This window comes from Phalacrocorax carbo, chromosome 7 (assembly GCF_963921805.1).
Source record: "Phalacrocorax carbo chromosome 7, bPhaCar2.1, whole genome shotgun sequence".
Taxonomy (NCBI): Eukaryota; Metazoa; Chordata; class Aves; order Suliformes; family Phalacrocoracidae; genus Phalacrocorax; species Phalacrocorax carbo.
This window is the reverse complement of record NC_087519.1, coordinates 27,108,497-27,132,308: the sequence shown is the minus strand read 5'-3', so window position 1 is coordinate 27,132,308 and position 23,812 is coordinate 27,108,497. Positions and strand designations below refer to the sequence as shown.

Sequence of the window (23,812 nt, the reverse complement as noted above, 5' to 3'; positions counted from 1 at the left end):
TCTGTTCTTACAGACTCTTTTAGCAGAAATAGAAAAATACCTTTTCTAGAGGCTGGCATTCATGTCCTGAAGGCAACAGATGAGTTAAATCTATTTGTCGGTTTGTTGTACAGGGAAGTGGTTGATGTGATGGCACTGTTGCAAAGGATAATGGGATGCTTACGGTGTGTCAGGTGAAGTACTTTTACTAGGGACAGAAATGTGTAAGGCATTATTTAAAGCAGCATGTGCAACTCTGGTCACTGGGTTTGGAGGCAGGGGGAAATTGCTATTTCATTTCCTTGGTCAGCCTTACAAATTCAGTCTGATAAAATAGCGATTGATAAATGCAGATGTTTTTATACAACTAGAGCAAAAAATGGGGAGAGATGGTGACTGCTTAAAATGCATTCAGAGAGGAGGACTGAATTCCAGGTGAGGAACATTAGTATCAGAACTTCATAAAATAGGAGTAGTAATTGGTACCTTGTTGCTCAGAAAGTAGTGTAGGGAAAATAGTGTCGTAAAACTCATTAGAAAATCCTCACACTCACACTTGTGTATGTGCAAACACTTAAGATGTATGGGAATGAGTGACCTTACCCGAATGATCTGTGGGTAGTAGAGTCATTCTGTCAGCCCCTTACTGCATCTCTGGGGTTCTTCTGGTTAATGATGACAGCTTTAGGTTCGGCCAGTTTGGTCATGTCCTTTAGAAGCTGCTAGCTGTTATAAGGTAGATTTTTGCCTTGGAATCCCACTTAAGTTTCTGTAAATCAAATGCACATTTTGTTTTCCCTTGTTTGGAACCTAGGTTTGAAATACGTGTCTGCAGTCTGTTCTGTTGGGCTAACAGAAAAATGGTGTGTGATACTCTGCGAACGTGTCATCTTCCTTGTGTTAGGACATGGGGTCTTCCACTGATAACTTGTCTGTGCTGGGCTCTTATCAGTCTGCTGCCTTTAGACACCCTCTTCAGCTTTGCAGCTGGGAACAGCATCCTTTGTTACCAAGACAGACCATTAATTTAATCCTTTGTTCTTGTGCTTAGAACCACACATTTCCATTAGCACTGCATTCACAACAACCTTTATTTCTGGGATTGCATTGCACTACGTCACCTTTGCTTGTGTGTTTGTAGCTGTGTTGTATCAAACTATGGCTTCAGGGCTTGCACTGGATGCCTGTGGGAGGTTTTCTTTGGGTTTTGTTTTGGTGCACAGCTTGGCCCTTGGAAGAATGTCACTTTGAATTCAGCTGGGAAGATGATGCTGGCAATGGTAATGAGTGTGCCTTACTGCGTGGCCGTGTCTTGAGTGCCCATCTCAAAGGTTCAGTAGTGGTTCTGAACCGTGCCATGTTTGGGATCAGGAAAGAAACTTCCCGTGTTAGATAGAAGTTAGATTAGCTAGTTAGATTAGCACTGGATTTTTTGCCTCCCTATGTAGTGTGGCCTGTCATCTCCTTCCTTGGCTTCTCTGGGAATGCCATTTAAGTGCCCTGTGGGGACGAATCACAACATGACACACATACGTGGTGTTTCCCCAAAACAATCTGTCTCAACAGCATTCTCACCTAGAAAGGCCTCTATTTTGTTAGGCCAGGGAGGAGGCATTCCTTTTGCAAAGCTTTGTTATTTTTTGGAGCCATGTAAAATGCTAAACCCTGGTGCAAAACCATTCTGTTTTGGCTCTGAGCAGTATGTAGGGCCTTGTTCAAAATGTTATTGATGTGCCACTTCAACTATGGCTATAAGTAAATTCTTAAACCAGCTCTTCTGGGCCCTGGAGAGCATACAGGCTTTTCCAAGCCCTCAAAATATTTCTGTGAAATCCCAAATTATAAGTGGTGCTTGTCTGAAAATACCCTCAAAAGCTGTTCCAACAGAGGTCAAGTCTTGGTGGTAGAGCATAGATGCACTGGAGCTGCAGGTCTGGAAGGTACAACAGCTGCCCAGGAATTAACTGGGTTGTTTTTTAAGGTGGATGACATCAATAAACTGAGGTAGATTATCTTGCCTTTTCCGAAAAGGAATCGGAGTATTGCAGTTTCAGTGGACTATGTTTCTTCCTCTTCTGCTTACAGATTATACCTTATGCAAATGTTAACTTTGCAATCAAAATGCTTTGCTAAAGGGCACCTTGCAAAGGGCTATGACCAGGCTTTCACAGAAAATAGGTAGGCTCCTGGCATCTGCCTATTATAGTGTATTGATTCAACTTTATGAAATTGAAGTCATATGAGATAACGATTGATATGTTTATGTTCTTGGTCATCCTTAAAAATGTTGTAAAGTTATTTATTAAATAGGAATTCTTAAATAACTGTATTAGGCGAGATACTAGAGGAATTCTCTTAGGCATTAAGAAAAATTCCATGTCATTAAGGATGCGAAGGCTTTCTGAAGATGGCTGAAAGGTTGAGTGTTAATTCCCTTACAAAGCTTTAATCCTTCATGAATTCATTGTAAGTACATGCATCTGATGTCTCCTACAAAATGGAGAACCGGAGAAGCCAGAAGTTTAAAATCTACCTGTAAGGGCCCCAAAGTGGGGAGGGAAGGAAGGAATCTCTAAAAACTCTTCCAGAGTGGAAGCAGAAAGATGCAGAAAGGCTTTGCTTGAATTCTTTCTGTCCCTGCTTAGGACTCTGCCTGTTTTTTTTCTTTCAAGTCCTGTAGGTCAATGCTGAGATAAAACTGATCTACAATAGTTGCTCTGTCCCCTTGCAGATGGGACAAGCTGCAAATGAATGTGTGTTCTGAGTTCTAGTGCATTTAATAACACAGTTCTGTAAACGCTGTTAGCAAAGTCAGTGCTATTTCCTGGACCAAGGAAGAAATTGGAAGTGGAGGAGACAGAACTAGCTGAAAGGCTGCATTAACATCTTTGGCTTGCATCTGGATACCTGCCAGCTTTGCCTGACGTGTTCATTGGTAGCGGCGCTGGGCACGAGTCTGGCTTTGGCTTACCGTGCTGAGCGTTGCCACATCCCCAGGGAAATACCAGCCTGGAAACAGTAGCTGTGACCTGTTTCTGACTTGGTGCAACTGACTGTTATTAATGTGCCATCCTGTACAGTGCATTTGGAGCATGCATAAATTCTAAACTGAGGCAAATTTTGTAAGGTGGAATGAATGAAACATATTCTTCCATAAAAGTAATTGATCCCACAAGGCTGTTGTGACTGTAAACTTTGTCGGGGCTGAAGCCATCAAATTGGAAGAAAGCATTATAACTTGCTGGAGAAGTGAAATTACAGCTCTGGATTTCATGCTCAAGGCAGGTAGACAGCTGCAACCTGCCGGCAGGAAATATGCATGAACTCCACCATTTGCACTTGACAGCCAGGCTTGGTGTAAGGCTTTGTTAGACCACATGCTTCCTCTTTGGAGAAAAGTCCATTCTGTTCCTACCTGCCATGTTTTTAGAGATTATCCAGCATGACTTGAGAAAAAATGAGCAGCTGAAAGTTGGGCCTCAGACTCATGTTCAGCCTCTGCAAAGCTGCAGGTGGCTCTTTTATTCTTATCTCTTAATGTCTCACAGAATGGTAGGGGTTGGAAGGGACCTCTGGAGATCATCTTGTCCAACCCCCCTGCTTGAGCAGGGACAGCTAGAGCAGGGGGCACAGGAACACATCAAGGAGGGTTTTGAATGTCTCCAGGGAAGGAGACTCCACAGCCTCCCTGGGCAGCCTGCACCACTGCTCTGTCACCCTCACAGGAAAGAAGTTTTTTCTCATATTGAGGTGGAACTTCCTGTGTTCCAACTTGTGCCCATTGCCCCTTGTCCTGTCGTTGGGCACTATTGAAAAGAGCCTAGTCCCATTGTCCTGACACCCACCCTATAGATATTTATAGGTATTGATGAGATCCCCCCTCAGTCTTCTCTTCTCCAGGCTGAACAAACACAGGTTTCTCACCCTTTCCTCACAAGAGAGATGCTCTAGTCCCCTGATCATCTCTGTAGCTCTCTGCTGGACTTGCTCAAGCAGTTCCCTGTCCTTCTTAAACTGGGGAGCCCAAAACTAGACAGAGTACTCCAGATGTGGTCTCACTAGGGTGGAGTAGAGGGGGAGGATAACCTCTCTCGACCTGCTGGCCACACTCCTTTTAATGCAGCCCAGAATACTGTTGGCCTTCTTGGCCACAAGGGCACATTACTGGCTCATGGTCAACGTGTCAATCAGCACTCCCAGGTCCTTCTCAACAGAGCCGCTTTCCAGCAGGTCAGCCCCTAACCTGTACTGGTGTGTGGGGTTTTTCCTCCCCAGGGGCAGGACCTTGCACTTGTTTTTGTTGAATTTCATCAGGTTCCCCTTGGCCCAGCTCTCCAGCCTGTCCAGGTCTCACTGGATGGCAGCACAGCCTTCTGGTGTATCAGCCACTCCTCCCAGCTTGGTGTTGTCAGTGAACTTGTTGAGGTTACACTCTATCCCATCATCCAGGTCATTGATGAATATAATGAACAGGACTGGGCCCAGGACACACACCTGGGGAACGCTGCTAGTGACAGGCCTTCATCCAGACTCTGCTCCATTGATCACGACCCTCTGAGTTCTGTTGTTGAGCCAGTTCGCTATCCACCTCACTGTCCACTCATCCAACCCACACTTCCTTAGCTTGCCTGTGAGGAGGCTATGGGAGACAGTGTCCAATGCCTTACTGAAGTCAAGATAGATGACATCCACTGCTCTCCCTTTGTTGACCCAGCCAGTCACACCATCGTAGAAGGCTGTCAGGTTAGTCAAGCATGATCTTCCCTTGATGAATCCATGTTGACTGTTTCTGATAAACTTCTTGTCCTCTACGTGCCTGGAGATGACCTCCAGGATGAACTGCTCCATCTCTTCTTCCTCTATCTTTATCCAGAGAAGAAACAAGTTGCTTTGAAAGTCTCTACTTGCAGCTTAGGAAGTTTGAGTTGCTATATGTAAAAGGTTGCATCTGTACAGTTTGAGAGTTACCTGTTTGGGTTTCCTTGGCCATATACTTGAGTGCTTTACAAAGGTGAATATCTGGTGGATACAAAAATAACCTGCTCTATGTTATGGATCACGTACATGCTGTGTTGGAAGTCCTAGTTCCCTGTTGCCCTCCATAATTCATACGGTGACTCAGTGTAGTGTGCTTTCTGTGCTTTTAAATTATGCAAGCAGAAAGAAAACTTAGTGTTGTTTGAGGCTGTATTGTTCACCTAGCAAAAAAGTAGCCTCTGCAGCATGTTGAGCTCTTCTGTATATTCCAAATCTACAGCTGGTTCTGACTCAAGCACTATTACTCAGTGCTGTTTTTATTTAGGCTTCGATGTTGGCATTTCTGCCTGTCACATTTACCCTGAAGACTGTTGCCCGACTTGTTTTCTGTAGCTGTTTTGGTGATCTCTCTGGGTATCTTGCAGTGTAACTCCCATGCTTCTGTTAGTTATCTTTGACAACTTGCTTTTTCACTCTTGATTATCCTTTCTCTCTCTTATTCTCAGTCCCCGCATGGAATCAGCCTTGCTCCTACTCCTCATTCATCACATCCAGAACTTGTTCACCCAGCTCCTTCTGTTCCCATTTCCACTGTCTCATCATTTTTCTACTTTCTCTGTTAGTTTCCTTTTCATATCGTGCCAGTCTATTTTTGCCAATGTCTTGTCCATTCCACCAGTCAGCTTCTCTCAGCTTCCAGCAGGCTTCCCCCAGTATCCCTCTACTGCTTCCCAGCAGGGCAAAATGCTTTTTTCCAGGTCCAATTCAATGACTGTCAGTCTCAGGCATTTGCATGTAACACAAAGATGAATTTCCCTGATAAATTCAAAGATTAATTCCCTCTTTTGGGGCATTCCTGGATAGTCTTGTTCTGATTCTAAGAATGCGTGTGCCTCGCTGGTGCCAGTTTGGGGTGGGGAGTGCACAGCCTTGCTCTTTTGCAGGCCAGACTGTGTAGGCCCCAGAGACAGAACTGAAGCTGGGCAGCTACGGAGTGTGGATCACACCACTGCAGTAGCCAGTAGTGGATCCTGCTACTAATCTGACTCTTCTTCCTTGCTTCCCATTTATTTTAAAGAAACAATGGCTGGATCCTAGCCAGTTAGCCAGCAGCTTGCGGGGCATCTTCTTTAGGAAAATGTCATGGTGTTACATTCTAGTCTGATCCTGTTGCTGCTGCGAAGACAAGTAGGAGAAGTTGTGTTCCTGGCACGTGTGTGTTGGAAGTGGTGCCATGTTGCATGTTGGTAGGAGGACAGGGCATCTCTGCAGCTGCATGGAGATGTCTTTCAGGGTCAGTTCTGCCCAGGAGACACTAGTGCTGGTGGCTGCTAGCGCTTGTGGCCACTAGGAGCTGTCACCAAACTCTCACCATGTGGGTTGTTGGGCAGAGGTATTTCCTGGGATGGTCCAGTGTGCCCATGAGCAAGAGCCTGTTCTCTTGGTGTGCAACAGAGCCTGGCAGGGGGGAAGGGCATCGCACAAGTCTCCCCTCTTCCAGTGCTTTGCCCATCTCTGCCTGTTTGAGAGGCTGCGTGCTGTCATGGAGAGCAGCTCGCAAAGGGCTCCTCGCTAAGCTCACCCCAGAGCAGGGTGATGCACCCTAGACCGGGGTTCCTGTCCTGCACTGAGTGATGCTTCAGAGGGTGCCAGGGTGGCTGTGGGGAAAGAGACATTTGGTTTGAACCAGGCCTGAGGGAAGGTGTTTGAGATTCACCAGGGCAATGATTTGTATCACAATCTTTCACTTGTGCTGGGACATGGAAATAAAGCTGGTCAGGGCATGTGGAAAAAATTTCTGCAGCAATAGAAGAGCCTGCCAGGCCCTCATTTCCCAGAATGATATTCTGTCATCTCGGATGTGAGGCCAGGGTTCCTGCATACTGCTGTGCAGCTGCACAGCCCACTGGATCTGCGTGCTTTCAACCTGCAGCTGAGGGAGGGGGTGTTGAATGAGCTTCGGATTCTGTGAATGCACAGAAACTGAGGAGTGAATTACCTTCTGACCTGGGCAAAAGCACACTGGCGGTGTGGGGCCTGGAGCCCTTCAGGCAGCCTGGGAGCTCGCTGACCAGCAAACACCCGTCTCGGCTGGTGTCAAGCGGCAGCACAGAGGGAGTTGGTACCTCCTGTGTCACTGCAGGGTGTTTTCTGCTGTTTTTTCCGTATTCCTCAAATGCACTCTCCAGTCAGCTCTTGTGTCTGCTGAGTGAAGTTTCCAAGGTCGTGTTTGAAGTCTTTTGACCCAAGCACGGTAATTAGTATTGATGTTGTCATCTAGTCAGTTTTGCGAATTACCAATTTTGCCATCAATACATAGGATTATTCTGCTGTCCTTGAGCATGTACAGCATCTTTAAATATCAAGTCCTAACTTCTGTTTGTGATGACAATCTGAAGGAAAAAAGAAAAATTTAAAAAAAGCCAGAATGGTCATATCCTGTTATTCAGCCGCAGGTTTTCATTTCTTCATGCAGGATCCAGTTTATGGAAAAGGGAAACTTGGAGAAATTCAAGGACTTGTCCTGGGAATGCTGGACACTTTTAACTATGAACAAGTAAGTTGCATGCGTTTGTGTTCTGTCCACTGCTGTATACAGGGATTACTTTTAGCTCTCTAGCCTACTGCTCTCTCTCATTTGCCATTTCTTTCTGCAGGGCAAAGTAAATGGGCATGCAGGTGATTTATATTTTTGTGTCTGGGGGAAGGGGAATGAGTTTGTGTTGCTCACAGACAGACAGCAAGTGAAGGGCCTGGCAAGTACATAGTGATCTGAACACCTCTGTAGCTCAGTTTTATGTTAAGTGTACTGGAAGGATAAACGTTTGCTTTTTCTCCAGCTCAGCCTGCAGTTAGGGATTCAAAGGTGCAAAACCAGTATGTTTTGTCTTTTTATGGGGCTTTAAATAAGTCCCTTTTCAATTAGGCTGTTTTGCCACTTCCCAATGGTAATGCTGCACTTCCTTTGTCACCTGATGAGATCTCGCCTTTATCTTGCTCTTGCCTTCTCTGTCCAGTCTCAAATCCCAGGCAGTCTTGAAACTTCAACAGTCTTCTAAAACTCATTTTCCCCAGAACATAGTGCATGATCTACCTACAAACTCACCCTCTCTCATTCTGCCTACCGTAGGGCACTACCATCCCAGTTACTGCTCAGGCCTCCATGCAGCAGCATCCAATTTAAAAGTAAAATGGGAAATAGCTTTACTGTAGAGGGCTGAACATAAAGACCTGTTATCTCTGGGTTTTAGGTAAAGGTCTGCTTTGAACAACACATGTCCTCTGTCATTGCCTGGCAGCTGTCTGGTACAGGCTGCATGTCACACCTGGACTAGGCCAGATGTGAACCAGTGGCACAACCTCTGCAGCCTTCTATGAGTTGCTGCTGCAGAGTGTTGATAGACCATGGGCCAGAGCACCTATGCCTGATACCTGTTGTTGCTGGAAGAAGCACTGGCCACTAAAAACTAAGGATATTTTGCTTTTAGCTCTTCAGAAATTGAAATCTGAGTTGGGAAAAACTAGTGGATGAGAAGTGTTCAGTGTTTTTTTTTATATTTGAATTGTGATAGTGCATTTGGGCTTTGATTTTTATTATTACATTTCTCCTAAAATGGGGGATGTAAGCAGTAGCTTACCACATTGGGGGGGGGAAAAAGGGTGGAGTCTGGTATGGAAGATGATAAAATGAGCCTACCATGTCTCTCTTAATGCTCTTGCACAAAAATCAATACAAGACATGTCTACTTAAGAATGAAAAGGTACTGTCTCCATTAACATGTGATGAAAGGATGAGTGTTTTGAGGGCAGTGGCTAGAAAACAAAGAAGCAATTTTTTAGGGTTGGTTTTGCTCTTAATAATCTGCTAATCTTCTTGTTATGAAGAATTGGTAAGTATGGAGCTTCTGCAGTCTGGAGATGACAAAATGACCTAATTATTCTGTATATTGTCTTCCATGCAGACCCTTTTAGAGACAACTACGAATCTCTTAAACCATGATCTCCACTGGTCCCTGTGTAACCTAAGAGCTTCTGTCACTAGAGGGCTTACCCCAAAGCAGGATTACTGCTGCATTTGTTTACAGCAGTACAAAAGAAGGCAAGAAACTGGTGATGAAATAATTGTTTTCAGGTAAAGTTAATGGGTGGATCACAGCTGTGATCATGTTAGTAGTTTTAAAAGGAAAAAAAACCAACTACTGGTCTTTGACTTGCAGAAGTAATCACATGTATTCCTGTGAGCATGTATCCATGCTGCCTTGCACTGTAAAAGGGCTGGCTAATCAAACTCATCCCAGCCAGCCTGCTTTGCATGCAGCCAGCTCTGCCTCAGCTGGCAAGAATGGCCTTACAATTCTGAGAGAGCTATTCAGTAAGCTGTTAGTTTACCTGTCATCTCTCCCAGCAATGCAGTTAGTGCAGCTGCAGCACCCTGGATTCATTTGCCTTTATTTGTACATCTTGGATCTACTGCAGACCTGGCTAGATATTCTGTTGGCATCTCCAATATACCCGTCTGTGACCAGGTGGCTGTAAAATAAGACAAGCTCGTTATTGCCTTAGTGTTGTGATCTGTAGCTGTATCAGCAAATGGGCATACTGTTATTTTTGCAAGTCTAGAAACACTACAGGAGGGTGTGGAGGTACAAAGGGAGTATATACACTGCTGCTCTGTATTTACCGATAAGCAGCCTTGTTTTCCATTGACCAGCGATTTCCCCTCCAAAGCTGTCAGGCTGTGTTACCTTGCTTTCAAGCACCTAGCAGAATTCTTCTCTTTACAGCTGTGGCCACTTGTACCATTCGCTGTGTCTGTTGAGTAAAGAGTGTGGGACGGTAACTAAAGGCCTGATGAGGTGGATGTGCTATAAATGCAACTCAAGTAACAAGGGGGGAAAACTGAGCGAGAACATCTCGGAGCTAAAAAAAGGAATTGGAGCATCCTTGGCACAGGTAAGGCTGGTGAGGTGGTTTCTCGTCAAGTAAACTTTGAGCAGTGCTTACAGATTTCATCGCTTTGTTCTCATGTCTGTCTTTGCTTCCAGACAAGCCTAGGATCTGTAACTGTCCGACAGGATCACCAGCTAATTAGTCACATTTATAAATGTCATTTTGTTTTGACGTGGGTGTACAGAGCTGTGGAAGTCATGGAAATGTGTTCATCCAGAAAGTCTGGGAACTGCTAGCCAGTGTGAGGGGAAGCTGGATGCTTGCAGCTGATTGCCTCCTAGATCCATCCACCACTTTGTCTTGTTTGAGACAGCCTGGGATGGGCCACTGGAGACAGTTCCTTTCAAACTGTTTTTAGGTGTGTTTTATATAAAACTTGTGTTAAAAGCTGGCATGTTCTTGTGGCTGGATTGTGGAGCCTCTGTTCTACCTTCCTCAAAGATAACCTGGCTCTGGGTAAAAGATCTGGAATTGGTACTCGCTAAGTGCTTGCACAATGTTTTAAGAGACTTGCATGTAAACAAGACCGATGCAGCTGGATTTGGGTGAGAGAGAACAGATGATGAGTTTGTATTTATTGTTAGTATATGTGTGTAAGAAGTTTCACCATCCCTAATTCAAACAGAAGTCCAGTCTCAATATACATGCAGTTGTCTTTTCCATGGCATGGTACTCTGGTTTTTAAGTAAAAATGGCAGGTAGCTTGTTGGGATGCCTTTTTAGGGATATTGCGCCGTGGGGAGCTGAACTCCACTGCCCCATGTTCCAGCAAAGGCGGTCACTGATGAGGGTTTGTTCCTACATGCCTCAAGGGTACTCTGAGCATTTGTCACTCCACACATGCACGCAGAGCAATGTTATTCTACTTCTGAAACCAAAGTAATTCAATCTTGGAGTATGTTTTTATAGTAGTAGTACTTTAGTTTTCTTCTAGCAGATTATTTCAATTTCTGCCAAATCAATTCCGATCAAAAGATAGCTAACAGCATTACTCAACTTCCATCAGCTTCTGTATTAACAAAAAAAAGAAGCTTCCTGCTTGAAGGGAGGCTTCGGGGAAAAGTAATCTCTGAGGAATGTATGGAGCACAATGCAGTCTTTGCAGTCAAATTGTGTTAGTTTCTTACACAGTGACAGAAAGAAAAGCTTTCCCAGGGGATTGTAAATTGACTGTGGTCCAAACAGTCTGCTTATAACTGATTGTCGTTTTGTGTACCGTCCTGCTACAGCGAAATATGGATACTGGCTCTAAAGTTAGGCAGATTCAGCAGCCCCATATTTTACCCTCTACATTTCTGCTCCAAAGGAATGTGTGCAAATGGGTGTGACAGACCAGGTTAACTTTAAAAGCAAAATTAAGTACTAAAACTACATTCATCATTAAAGCGCCTGACATTTTATACCAGTGCCTTATAACTTGGTTATCACTGGGTTTCTCATGGGCTAGTCAGTCAGAGAACCCCTGTGTCTCCCCTTTGATACCAGCCTGAACATACCCCATAGCAGAATGAAGCGGAAAGTGCTTCAGATGATGACAGATGTCAGAATTGGGGCAGGGAGAAGATGCTTCCCTTTATTTAACTGATCCATCTGTAAAAGTTAGGGGCTGGCTGGGACTCAGGGCTTAAAGGGAGACGTGGAGAGACTGGATGGGGAAGAAAAGAGGTTACAGCACGGATCATCTAGCGCTAGCTAGAACATGTCCACACCAGACCGTCTGAGAGTGTTGGATGCTTCCCTGCTGTCTGTTATGTGCTCTTGGCAGAGAACCCCATTGCTTCCTGCTCTGCGCACAGCCGGCCCAGCAGAGCTTGGCTCTGGCTCATCAGAGCTGAGCACTGCTTCAGGCCCCCCCACCTCCTCCTCCTGATGTCCCAAATCCCCTCTGAGTTTATGATGTTCCTCATATATTTAAATTATAATATTTAACTGTTGTACTTGCATGTGATTAAACTGTTGCACAGTCAAATCTTTAAAAAGCTGAATATATTTAGACTTGGCAAAAGACACTAAAATCTCCAGCTTCTCCAGGAAGTTTGTTTGCTTAACAATTGCTGCTCAGTAGTGTTAATTAACCCTGCGAGGTAACGATTCATCTGACTAGGCAGTAGCCTGAGTTACAGAACAGGGTTTTTCTTCCGGGAAGTGCTGGGAATGCGAAGTGGAGGAGGTGGATGTGTGTATTGGCTGGCTTCACTGGAGCCGAAAGCAGAAGGGTGAGGAGGGTTACCTGGAGCACAGAAGTGCTTGCTGGAGGCAGGCAGGCGCACACCAGTGTGGCAGGGTTTGGTCTTATACAGCCCCAGGCAAATTTAAGCAGAGAATTAAGCATGTAAACAGCTAAGCTTCCCATGCTTGTTTTGGCATGACACTGGTCTGTGCAGAATTGAGGTCTGTTTGGAAGGTGCATTTTCTCCAGTAGCCTGGTGAATGATGCTCAATGCTGGAGAGAGGAGATGCGGGCAAGCAAAGGGACTGAAGGAAAGGGGAGACTTGCAGTGCTTGCTCCTACCCTGAGCCGTATTCACGTTTTCCCAAGGGTCCTTCTCAGCCTGGGTCCAAGATAGCAGTGGCCACTGGTCTCTGGTGCCACCCCCGGCGCAGAAGGGATTTATTTGTTTGTCACCAGATTTGTTTAGCCTTTTGGTGCTGCAGTTCTCTGGTGAAGGGCTTCTCTTCATTCCCTCTCAACTCTGCTGACACCAGGCAGACCCAGAGGACTGTTGGTCAAGTTGCTCTTGCTTCCACAGCTGGTGTTTCTGCAAACAATGAACAGGAAATCCCAGAGGGAGGTTATGCTAACGCAGTTGTCCTTCCAGCCCTGCCTTCCCTAGACCCCAGAGAGCCAGCTCTGAAGCTTTTGGGACATTTTGCATATAGATCTGTGGGGAGGGTATTTCTCTGTGAACACTTTGAAAACCCTGAAAGCTTAGTCCATCTCTTGGCAAAATCTAATATGTTTTTTTTCCCCCATAGTGAAATCTTCAGTTTAGGTATTTATTTTCTTAGTAAGCCTTGAATTAGGAGTAGATTCATACTGAGAAATGCCACTGAGCATCTGGAGTGCATTTCATAGTACCAATTCTGCTCTGTTGAAACAAAGACTGTCAGTTTGAATTTTTGCAATGTTGTTGAGATTTATATGTGAAACGACAGCCCAACAGACAGTGTTTTCTCTGTCCCTGCTTTGCATGCATGGCTTCTGTAGCAATCACCTTGAGGTTGGGGGAGGTGGAGAGACGCCACAAGCCAGCACTGAATCTGTTGATAGCACTTATTTAAACGGAGCCTTGCTGTGATGACGGCTGGAGACATTCTGCCCCAGTGAAGGGGAACAGCCAGAGAAGGGCAAAGGGGCTTTTCCTCTGGTTTTGCTACTAAAAGCTTGTGCTTTTTTTATTACCCCAAAACCTTGCTGTCTTCTGTGTCTAAACGGATCATCCTTCCTATCCTCCTTACCTTATATTATACCATAAATGAGTGTTAAAAGATATGAAAGCTTGTGTGTTTGCGGTGGTTTTTAATCCTTGCAATACTTTTTTGCATTGTGGTGTTTGAAGTTAATTGAAGCATATTAGATGAAAGCACAGTCGATGGGCTTCTGACTAGATATGTAACTGAAATCATCATGATATCTTAGTTATTGATCTCCAAAACTTGTTACAGTGAGCTTGTTTTGGGTCTTCCATTTATTCTGCCTATCCTGCATACTAGGGATCAGGGAGAGGAACAGAGTCTTGGCTCTTGTGCCATAAGCTTTGCAGAAAATGCCATGAACCCCTAAGCTGACACACTCTGGTTGTTCTGTGTTTGAGAATGCGTGAGTTCTAAGGGCACCATTGTTAGAGCTGCCCAGATGGCAAACATGTTTTATTCAGGAGTTTAATCCTGTCAAGTCACACCAGGATGGACAGTGAACATGATCCATAGTTAATCCAGTCTGTCAGACTCTACCTTTGAGCTATGTTCTGCAGCCTGCCACCAGCATCCCTCTTTGCAACACAGCCTTACATCCAACTTGGGGCTTTTTGACTGACTTACACCTCTGAGGTGTTGGTACCGTACTGTATCATTTAACTGAGATGCGAAACGTCCCTCTGCAGCACATCTGTGTGCTTTCTATTGGGTAAGAATGAAGATTTAGGACCTTTTTTTTTTTTCACCGATACTTATTTTAGAGCTAAACAAGCTAGACAAGTGACCTCTGCCAATCGGCAGACAGAGCCAGTTTTACCATTTTCAGTGTAATGGTAACTATCAATTATTAGCTTGATTCCCAGCAATATCAACATTTTCCAAGGGCTTTAAAACTTTGAAAATATCCAGGTGTGATCTTTTTTTTTCCCCAAAAGACAAGCAGCAGATAATTAGCATTTTATGCAGTGACAAGATTGTGCATTCTCCTCTGTAGAGAATATTCCCACATACTTATTAACTGAGAAAATGCCTAGTCCTTTAGTTTTAGAGTTGATTTTGGTGGTAGATTCCTTAACTACTTCAACAATGCATAGGGAATCCATGTGAGGAAGGAAGTGGGGACACTTTGTACACCGGCTTCTCATCAGCAGAACATCCATGTTTTAAGATTTCATGTAATATATTGGAAACAAAAGTGATTTAGCTAGAATAAAACCCGCTGTGGGAGTCTAAACTAGCAACTGGAGGAGGACTGTCACCAAAGCTAAAACTGAAAATAAAACACAAATTTAAAACCACTAATTTCAAAAGCATAATTATCCTTCAGCAGCTTTTCAATCAAAATTGACTGTTTTCTTTGACTTTTCATAGGTCAGTTTATTCTGTTGGGTTTTTCTTTGAGAAAATCAGACTGAACTGTAATTGTTTCCACCAACCATCATATATAGCAATCTGTAGCCTGGCAGAAGTTTCCTCTTACTGCCTATGAACCAAAGTCTTGCACTCTAGGACCTGTGAGAGGCTAATGCAAAGCAGGGACAGCTGACTTACAGGCTTCCGAAAGCGAAGACCAGTGAGACTAGTCTGCACTCCTAGGATCAGCCAGGGAAGGGTTGCGTCCTAGTTAACAGAAAAAAATGGCAAAATTTCAGTGGGTAATCGTTGCTTTACTTTACGTCTCAATTTCAAATAAACTTACGGTTTGATGAAAATTTCCTCCCTTTTAATAAAACATTTCGTATCTAGGAGTATCTGTACAACAGACTTATTTAAATACGGTGACAGAAGCTGAGCTGTTACAACCTGTTGATATTCTCACAAACTGCATCAGTCTCTGTTGCCAGTAGTTATGTGTAGTTTAGCACAGTGCTTGACAGTCATGTATCTGTTCTCCAAGGAACCGGCACAGCTCGTTACATACGTCTTCACTGTGAAATTGCGAGCTTTCAGTCTGTCTTCACAGATCTGCCTTAGAGCACAGACAGGGAAGAAAGCGTGTGACTTTCCATCTGCTAGAAGAGGCTGCTTTTCCAGACCCAGCGCAGGCTGGGGAGTCAGTGCACTGCGCTGCCCGTAACCTCTTCCTGTGGAGCTGTGCTTGCTGCCGCTGGAGGGGGTGACTACTGCTCCCCTCCCTGGTTTGTACTCATTCCAAGTTGAGAAATAACCAAAACGCCAAAGTGTTAAGAAGAGTTCAGGTAACTCCTTTCTTCTGCTGTTCCTCTGAAGGAGGGGAGCAAAGGAAATAGAAGCTGAAGTTCTGGTTCAGTTTGTAGGCCCCAGATGGGAGGGCATGAGAGGGAATTGAGGTGGGTTCAATGGTGCTGTAGCCAAGGGCATCACTGGCTGTTGTGGAGGGCAGCTTTCAAAATGCAGGTGGCAGATGAACATCTGCCTCTTGTAAATCTCTTAAATGGAAAGCTGCAGTTTCCATGTTCCGCCTCCCTCCCCATTCCTTTTACTGTCATGTTGCACAATGAAAACATTGTGTTTTGTTGGTTTATATGTGAATTGAGCATGGATAGGCTTGGGCAGCTGCAGCTGAGCTCCCAGGACCAGAGTTGTTGTTAAGCACATTATAAGCTTCCCCCTTAACAGCAGTAAGAGATTGCTGCAGGGGTGTCAGGAGCTACGAAGGGGACAGATAGCACAGGTGTTTGCTTGGGTTTTCTGTAAGGCTTGGGGTCATGCTGTCAATAAGCCTCTGGCAGGAGGGGTCACTAATCCGTCTTACACCAAGTAGGACCTTTTCGTTCTTCTGCATGTCATTATCTTCCCTTTCTCTGTCCAAAAAACTCCAGTCATTGAGGTACACTGCACCTCTTGAGTCTTCTGTGCTTGGCTCTTGTGGGGTGCCATTTAGCAGCTTCTTAGCTCATGTTTCAAAAATGAATTATTTGCTTTCATGCATGATGCTTCTGTCCTCTTGGGTTCAGGCACCGAACTGAGATTGGCCTGAGCACAGGCCTGTTGTGCATCATTTTTATGTAATGTTTAATCCATGTGCTGTCTTGCTTCCCTTGAAGCCTGATACATTATAAATACCTCATCTGCCAGGCCATAGTGTCCAGTGAGGATATGTGGTTTCTGCCTTTATCTAATCCTGAACAGTGTTATTGCTCCTTCAGCTGAAGGAACCAGCGGAGTCCACGGGAATATTCCAACAGTGCCTGGTCTAAGCACGAGCTGCTAAACAGACCAGCTAGTGGAGGGAGAATGGAGTTATGCCAGTATGTTTCTAGATATTTAATACAGACAGTTCTTCTTCCTCTCTCCTCAGTCACTGCAGTATCTCACATTGCAGCAGCAGTGAGTCTGTTAGAGCACAGATAAGGCTGTCTTCTCCCTTGCCTTGAGTGGGAGGTTTGCTCCTTAAGTTCAGCTAAGTTCAACTGGAAATAAGAGACATCTGCCTTTTCCATTCTGCTCCTGAAGAGATCAGAGGACAGAGTCATAGCGCAGACCTGTGTGACAGATTTGCTCCTGCTGGAGCAGTGCTGAGGGAAGGCTGCTCTGCAATGGGCTTTGGTGAGTCAGTGCTTCTGTTGCACTGACTTGCACACAGCAGGTCCCGGTTTGCCTGCCCCAGTGGTACCCCCCGCCGCTGGAGCCACAGAGCAGCAGGCAGGGCCTGGCCTGCTGCCAGGAGTTTTGCTCCTGTGTGCGCTAGCAGAGGTAAAGTGGTGAAACACTCTGGAGGCTGGTCTTGAAGCAGCACCTTCTGCTGCTATAGTGCAGCTACAGTGGCTCTGGGTCTTCCTCCCAGCAAAGGTTTGCCCACTTGCCGCATTTCCCAGAGTGTCTTACAAGACTCTGTTCCTACCTCCACAGTGATCAGCCAGTCCGTGTCTGTCCCATAGCAGTGGTGCATTACAATGCAGTAGCTCCGCAGAGGCCTGCAGCGGTATGCTTTTGTTCTGTGAGGGATGCCCTGAGGTTTTCTGAAGCTCATTGACAATTTTGTAATGTTAGTGTCATTCTAGTGACTTTGGGTCAGAGCTGCTGCCTGCCTTGCTCTCTTTTTGGTTGACCGTTTCAGGCTGGTGGGAGTACCATGAAAATAGCAGGTCCTTATCCTATGGAAAAGTAGATTTACCTAGTTTTACATTAATTGGCTCAGGTCTCATTAAAAAAACCTGTATTTGGGTACCTTTTTGTAAGGCTGCTTGAGTCATGGCGAGGTAAGTGTCCAGCTGCAGGGGGGGAATGGCTGAGGTGGACTTGGTGTCCAGTGCCTGTGGATTTGGCTCTGTAAATGAGGTAGGCGGGTGTTGCTTTCATTCCTAGGAATCCCAAAACCTTCCCCAGGACTTCGGCCTGTATCTGCCCTGTGTTGTGGAGCAGCCCCCTGGGGTAATGTGGTGCTCTGATGTTCTAATTGATGTAGCGGTATCTTTTGGGCAAGGTGTGGCCCTGAGAGGCAGCACTTAAGTGGATCTCTTGGCATAACTATTAATGGTGCCCCTGCTTACAACTGCTGTATGATCTGCTTTGCTTAAGCACTAGCTGATGGTGGATTTTGTAGCTGTTAAAGATAATTGCAGGCTTAGGAGGGCTGTGCGGTGACTACCGGGGGGTGTGTGTGGAGTATGTGCAAGCAAAACGTGCAACAGAGATTAGCATTATGGTGGTGGGATCTATGAGAACTGTAAAACAAAAAGGAACCTTTCTTTTCCTCGCTGGCCCAGATTCTCAAGGGGATAAATTGTGTCTCGGGTTCTGCGTCTAGTCTGAGGCCTTTCCAAAGGGGTGTAAGGATTTGGCTGGAAATGGCTTGGAGGTGCTGAATGGCTTCGTACTGATCTAGACAACAATAAGCTGGCTGGCCCTGCAGGAGCACTGGAGGCAGAAGCTGTGTTGTGGGGTGAGCAAGTGAGCTGAGTGGATTCCACTAATGCCTGAGTGCTGATGCTGGACTCCAAGAGCCTCCCTGTAGCTCTTGAATGGAAACATGCCTTTAGTGACACAGTTAAAAAAGGAAAAGGCCTGACAGCAGTTGTTTCCATGACAACAGAAAGAATTGCCTGCAATATTTCAGCTCATCAGCCTAGAGAACAGACTGATTGATAGTTACATATGTGAGGCAGAGAGATAGCAGAAAAGGGAGGCAATTATATTGCATTTTCCTTGTCCCTGAATGCCTGTGGTCACAGCAGCTGTGGAGGGCAGTTTTTCCTTGCTTTTTTTGTTCTTGTTTTCCAAGTGAGAATTACCTGCATGTCCCTTGGAAGTGCCTGTACAACCTACCAGCTGCAGGTACGTGACCCTTATTATCACAGGCTCTCTGGTTCAAAGCCTGTGCCATACGTGCAGGGCATGTGGACATTTGGCTCCTTGATTGGTGATTAGCAAATAGTTGTTTACAACATAAAGAATATCTTGGAGGGGAAAGAAGCAAGTTTGAGCACATGTCTCCAGCATAAGTGATCTGCACTCAGGACATTGCTCTCTTCTCAGACCAAGGAATGTCTCAAAAGCAAGAGGCACGTGGCTTCAGGAGAGTAACGGAATGACTCAGGCTTCAAGAAACCTGTGGTGGGTTCAGTGCATCTTCCCCCAGAGCACTCCTGGACTTGCCAGCTCTGAGCCATCTCTGGGACATTCACAGGATGAAGGGGTGGGTGGCCATATTCTGCCCTGGCTGTGCTTTGCTCAGAGCTGAGCATGTGATGGAGGAGCTACCAGAAGAGAGGGGCAGGTAAAGGTGCTGTGGGAGACAAACTCAAGGGTCTGGAGAAATCATTCCAGATCAAGAGGTCTGGGCACGTGGCACTCAGGTGGAGCAGAAGACCCTGCCAGTGCAGGGTGGGTGGGCTGCTGCTGGGAGGGAGCATTGCATTGCCTAGGGAAGCCAAGGCTGGTGCCAGCACTGGTGCTCTGCGTGGTGGTGTTCCGATCTTCCCACAGTGTTTGTGCTCTGGGTCTTGTCCACAGTAACTTTCTCTCAAGGCAGCTCACTTTAGCTGATTTTCATCGCAGTTGCCGGTGGGGTTTCCCTTTTTCCTTGCGTAGTGATTAAAGGTTGAGTCAAAGACTAAGACAGTGTGATCTCTGGCAAAATGTTGCTCCCTCTTGCCCCAGACCTTACCCACTGCAGACCGCGGCTCATCATCCACTTTGGGCAGGGCTGCTCAGAAGGAGCCTTGTCCAAGGGGCCCTTAGCTCTGACCAGGGCATAGGGCGCTTCACCAGGGCCATGAGGCAGAGCTGTAATGCAGACTGCAGCCCACCCATGCAGCAGCTGCCACAAGCTGTACCTTAAACCTGGATGGCAGTGTACTACAGGCTTAGGATAATTGCAGCCTTAGGATAATTATTGGAGTGTGCTTTCTAGGGTGTTTACTGAGTCTTGCTGGCTGTTGTGAAGAGCTGATGGCAAGCTCTTCCAGAGAAGCTTGGGAGCCAGCATGCTGTGCCCCGCACAGCACCATGTCACTGTAGCATGTGCTTATTTCCACAAATAGGACTGGGAGCCGTCTCCACAGTGCTTTTGAGCATGCTCTTTAAACACACCATAAAGCATGAGAAATACAAAGCAAGCTGGGTGCTGCAGCCCCAAAGGAGAATGCCTGCCCTGGGAGAAGGGCCTCGCTGCTGTTTGGAGTCTGTAAGTGCAGAGAGGAGCACACTTGTGCCTGACCAGGAGGAGTCCTGACTCCTGGCAAATCAGCCTGGCTCCAGAGGAACAGTGAAGCCCCCTCTGCCTTCATGGAGCCAGGAGTTCAGCCTTAGTTCCAGTCGATTGCACTCCTTGAAGGCGGCAATACTAGTTCTTCATGTTGGGCTTGATCCATTGCCAGGGAGAGTTTAAAGTAAATGCAACTTCAGTCAGCACCCACTGGTAGGACTGTAGCATTTTGGGTTAATAGCCCTTGGGAAATGTATTTTGGAGAAAATATTTGAGAATGAACATTGAATGTTGCCTTAAAAATAGATCCCCAGAGACAACAGATGCCAGAGTGCTGCTCATGAGGAAGGCTGTTCTCCCTAGCTCCTGTTGTAGTTTCTTGATGATGCATTTACTTTGGAATATGAGCAGAAACTTTCAAAATAGAAACATTGTGATGCGATAAAATGGAACAAACTGACAAGAATGTGTGATGCTCTGTCATCTCTCCCTGGGATATGTAAATGATGCCTTTTAAAGCGGTTTGAGTATGCATGCAGCCCTCCTTGCATTAATGCTCTTGTTGCAGGCTGTGGTCCTTCTATTTGCAATTCTGTTTGTCCTCACCTGCAACTCTAACTGCTCTAGCACTGCTGGGGTGACACCCTTGTACCCAGCTGCTCCTACCCCACAAATGCTGACACTGCTGGGCGGTACCACGATGTCTCTTGTGTCTGGTTTCTCAGGGGATGTGGCTGCCACTGATGTGTGAGTCACCTTCTTCCCACACGCACACTTTTCACCCTCATTCCCTAGCTTTTAGTCTGTAACATCCTACTGGAGCAAAAATGGACCTTAGGAGAGATACATTAGTAGATAATAGCCATTGGCGCAGTTGTCATTCCCCGTAACAGCCACACACAATCTGTGCCCGATCACAGCATGCTGCAGTCAGCGCTGTGTCAGGGCCCAGGAGGGAGGCTGAGTGGGGCTGGGGGAGACTATCAGGAGACAATGAGAAAGGACTAGGGGGAGCAGCTGCTGCCTGGGGAAGAGCCCGGGGGAGGCTGCTTGTCTGCAGGGAGCCATTACTTCTCTTCCCAGCTGGCTGTGGGGGAGTAACTTAGTATGGTTAGTCTGTCTGCCATCAGCTACAGACCCTAGCAATGAAACATTGTGAATGTAAGGGTATCTGTCTTTTGTGCAACAATATGGTTTTTCTATTTTTCTTCCAAAATGCAGGTGCACACAGTGGCTTCAAGCCAGAGGAAGGATGGCTAAAAAAGCCCCCCCTGAACACGCTGTGGGCCAGCTGCTCTAGGCCCAAGGACAGGAGCAGGGATGAATTTCTGTGTATATGAACTTGACATCTTGTTGTGTGTTGTTCCTATAACCTTCTCACTCTCTTTATCAGACAAGTTCAGAGTCTGTCTTGGATCCTCAGCAAATCCAGGCTTTTGACCAACTCTGCCGACTCAACCGAGGAACCTCCAGAGTACGTACCACCTGCTTTCCTTTTGGTTTTAAATTGTGGAAGGATATTTTACATGTTGTCAAGCCAGATACTAGCACTGCCAGTGTGGGCTTTGGCTTTTCTCTTGTTGCGTTTCCTTTAGTGCTGGCAATTTACTGTGCGCAGAGCTGGCTGTTTGACATCACAAGGCAGCCACGCTGCCTCTGACAAAGGCCGGGAATTTGCTGGCAGTGAAACCACGGAAATGCCTCTGGCTTTGGGGCTGGGCCTGAAGAGTGTCCCACGGTGTGAGGTCTCTCACATTCTTTTTAGATTTGCAAATAACCTACCGTCCAGACACTGCATGGCTCCTGCAATAACACAGAAGGCGCTCTCCTCTTGCCCCCTGTGTTGTCCCATGGAGAGTGCAGTTCCCTCTGTCCCTTGCATTTTTCTTTCTGCCTCCTGCCTGTTTTGGCTGCAGTTGTTGACACTTTTAGCTCTTTCTGGGATTGTTTTTCAATTATGTAACTTTAAAACAACCTAAAGACACCTGGAAAGTTGTTTAGTCCGGGACTGTTGTCCTGCACTGAGCTCTGTAGGGTCACTACATACCATATATACCCTTTTCTTTACATGTGTTAAGTTTTTTTTAATTGCTGCAGGAAAATGTTGAGCCTTCCACGAGCGCTTTGTCTTTCTGCACCTTGCATGAGTGCTCCTAGGCACTCTGTCTGGGTTTTGTCTTGCAGCTCGCTCTCCTGACGGAACTGTCTCGTGGCCATGGTGGTGAAAAACATGGGCTCCTCAGCATTTCCCACAGTGACCTGGCCACCAGCAGTGTCTTCCAGAACGAGAACTTCCAGCTCCACCTGGTCCCCCCTCCGCTGGCTGAAGACTAGCGCTCCTGCCTCCAGCCCCGGCTGTGGCAAGGCCATAGCTGGTTTCAGGTCTTGGTGCCAGGAAGACTTTCCATCACGACTCTGGACTTTCCCCCTGCTCTGCTGCCTTTCCCGGAATCCTCTGTGTTGAGTCTTGCTGGGCGCTGGTGGGTTTGTAGCAATGGGTGATTTCCCAGCTCTTCTGCCACCTCTTAATAAACTGAGGCAGTCATGGGGCAGCTGGGTTGGAAGCTGTGAACTCTGGGAGCAAAACCAAGCGTGCCAAAGCACCACGCAGCACCAGGCTACCTGCGCTGTCCTGGAGGCACACGGCAGCAGTGGTAGCTTTGCCAAATAACCAAGTCAGCTCCACTCTGCTGGAGGAGTGTGACCCGTCCTGTGCCCAGAGCCTGCATTGCACGGTGCCGTGTTGTTTTTGTGGATAGGTACCATACCTGAGTTTCAGTTGCAGTACTAGTAAAAGCAGTCACTTTGCCAAGGCCTGGCCCGCTGTCTCATGGCAGCTGCTGTGGGGCTTGAGGGCACAGAACAGGTAAACCTGCAAAAGGCTGAAGAATAAAGAAAATAATACATCTGTGAGCAAACTAACCCATGCACGGTGTGTTCCTACAAACTTCCATTAAAAAGGCCCTTGGCTGAACTTCCCTGTGTGAGCTGTGCACATGGGGAGTGGGTAGGAGGGCTGCTGGCTGCTCTTTTCTTAGTACAATTGCCACCAAAGTGGCAGGTGAAGCACAAACCTCCCCTCTCGCCTTGTTGTACCTATGTTGGAGCAGGGGGAGCGTGTGTGTGTGTATAAAATGGTGCTGCAGGCCCTTGGGGGCTGCAAGGGGGAGAGGATCAGCATGATGGGCACTGATGGTCAGAGAGCTTTGTCACTAAGCTCAACCCATGGTTTTGCAATACCAAAGTGGGCAGTGTCCTTTCCCAGAGGCACCTTTATCACTCTGCTTACACAGCTGCAACCTCATAGCAGTGGTGTTTCTATACTGTTGCCTCTGGCTTGTGAAACACACTCCAGATCCTGCCTTAACAATGTGTTACTGGTCTGGTTATCATCATCTTGTCTCTTCCCTGTTTATTTTGTCACTAGGACTTGGGTGTTTTGGGGTACCATACCCTCAGGGTCCCAGCCACCCCCAGGAAGAATACAGCACCAGGTGGATGTAGCTCTCCACGCACAGAGCCGGTGGCTGGTCCATGCCGAGCTCACAGTGGATGGCAGGAATACAGGGCAGTGCTGCTGCCTCCAAGGAATGCAGAAGTGCCAGCTGTTGTGCAGAGCCCACCTGGCTGGGGAGCAGTGCCAGCACCATGTATCCCGGGGCCTGGCCTGCCCAGTGTGCTCCCCTTCTTACCACTAGCATTAAGAATTACAAAATGGTGCCCCAGAGTGATGTTTCCAGCCTGCAGCCACATGTGAACCTCGTCAGAGGTACATCAAGGGGCTACAGCCAGCTGACCTCTCCCAGACATCAGCCTGGGCTTGCAGCTCTTTTCCCCGTTGCCCTCCCCCTGACTGGGGCA

General features: G+C 46.6%; 1 protein-coding gene across 3 annotated transcripts in view; it reads left to right on the top strand.

Annotated features, from left to right (window-relative positions):
- Positions 1-22,925, top strand: part of VPS8 (VPS8 subunit of CORVET complex) — a 95,727-nt gene extending 72,802 nt beyond the window's left edge. For all 3 annotated transcript variants that reach the window (XM_064457151.1, XM_064457152.1, XM_064457153.1), the window contains 5 exons: positions 7,433-7,513; positions 8,919-9,088; positions 9,741-9,909; positions 21,345-21,425; positions 22,136-22,925. In XM_064457151.1, the coding sequence (XP_064313221.1) occupies positions 7,433-7,513; positions 8,919-9,088; positions 9,741-9,909; positions 21,345-21,425; positions 22,136-22,285 (651 nt within the window). In that variant the 3' untranslated portion in view covers positions 22,286-22,925. The remainder of the gene's footprint in view (positions 1-7,432; positions 7,514-8,918; positions 9,089-9,740; positions 9,910-21,344; positions 21,426-22,135) is intronic.
- The last annotated feature ends 887 nt before the right edge of the window (positions 22,926-23,812 follow it).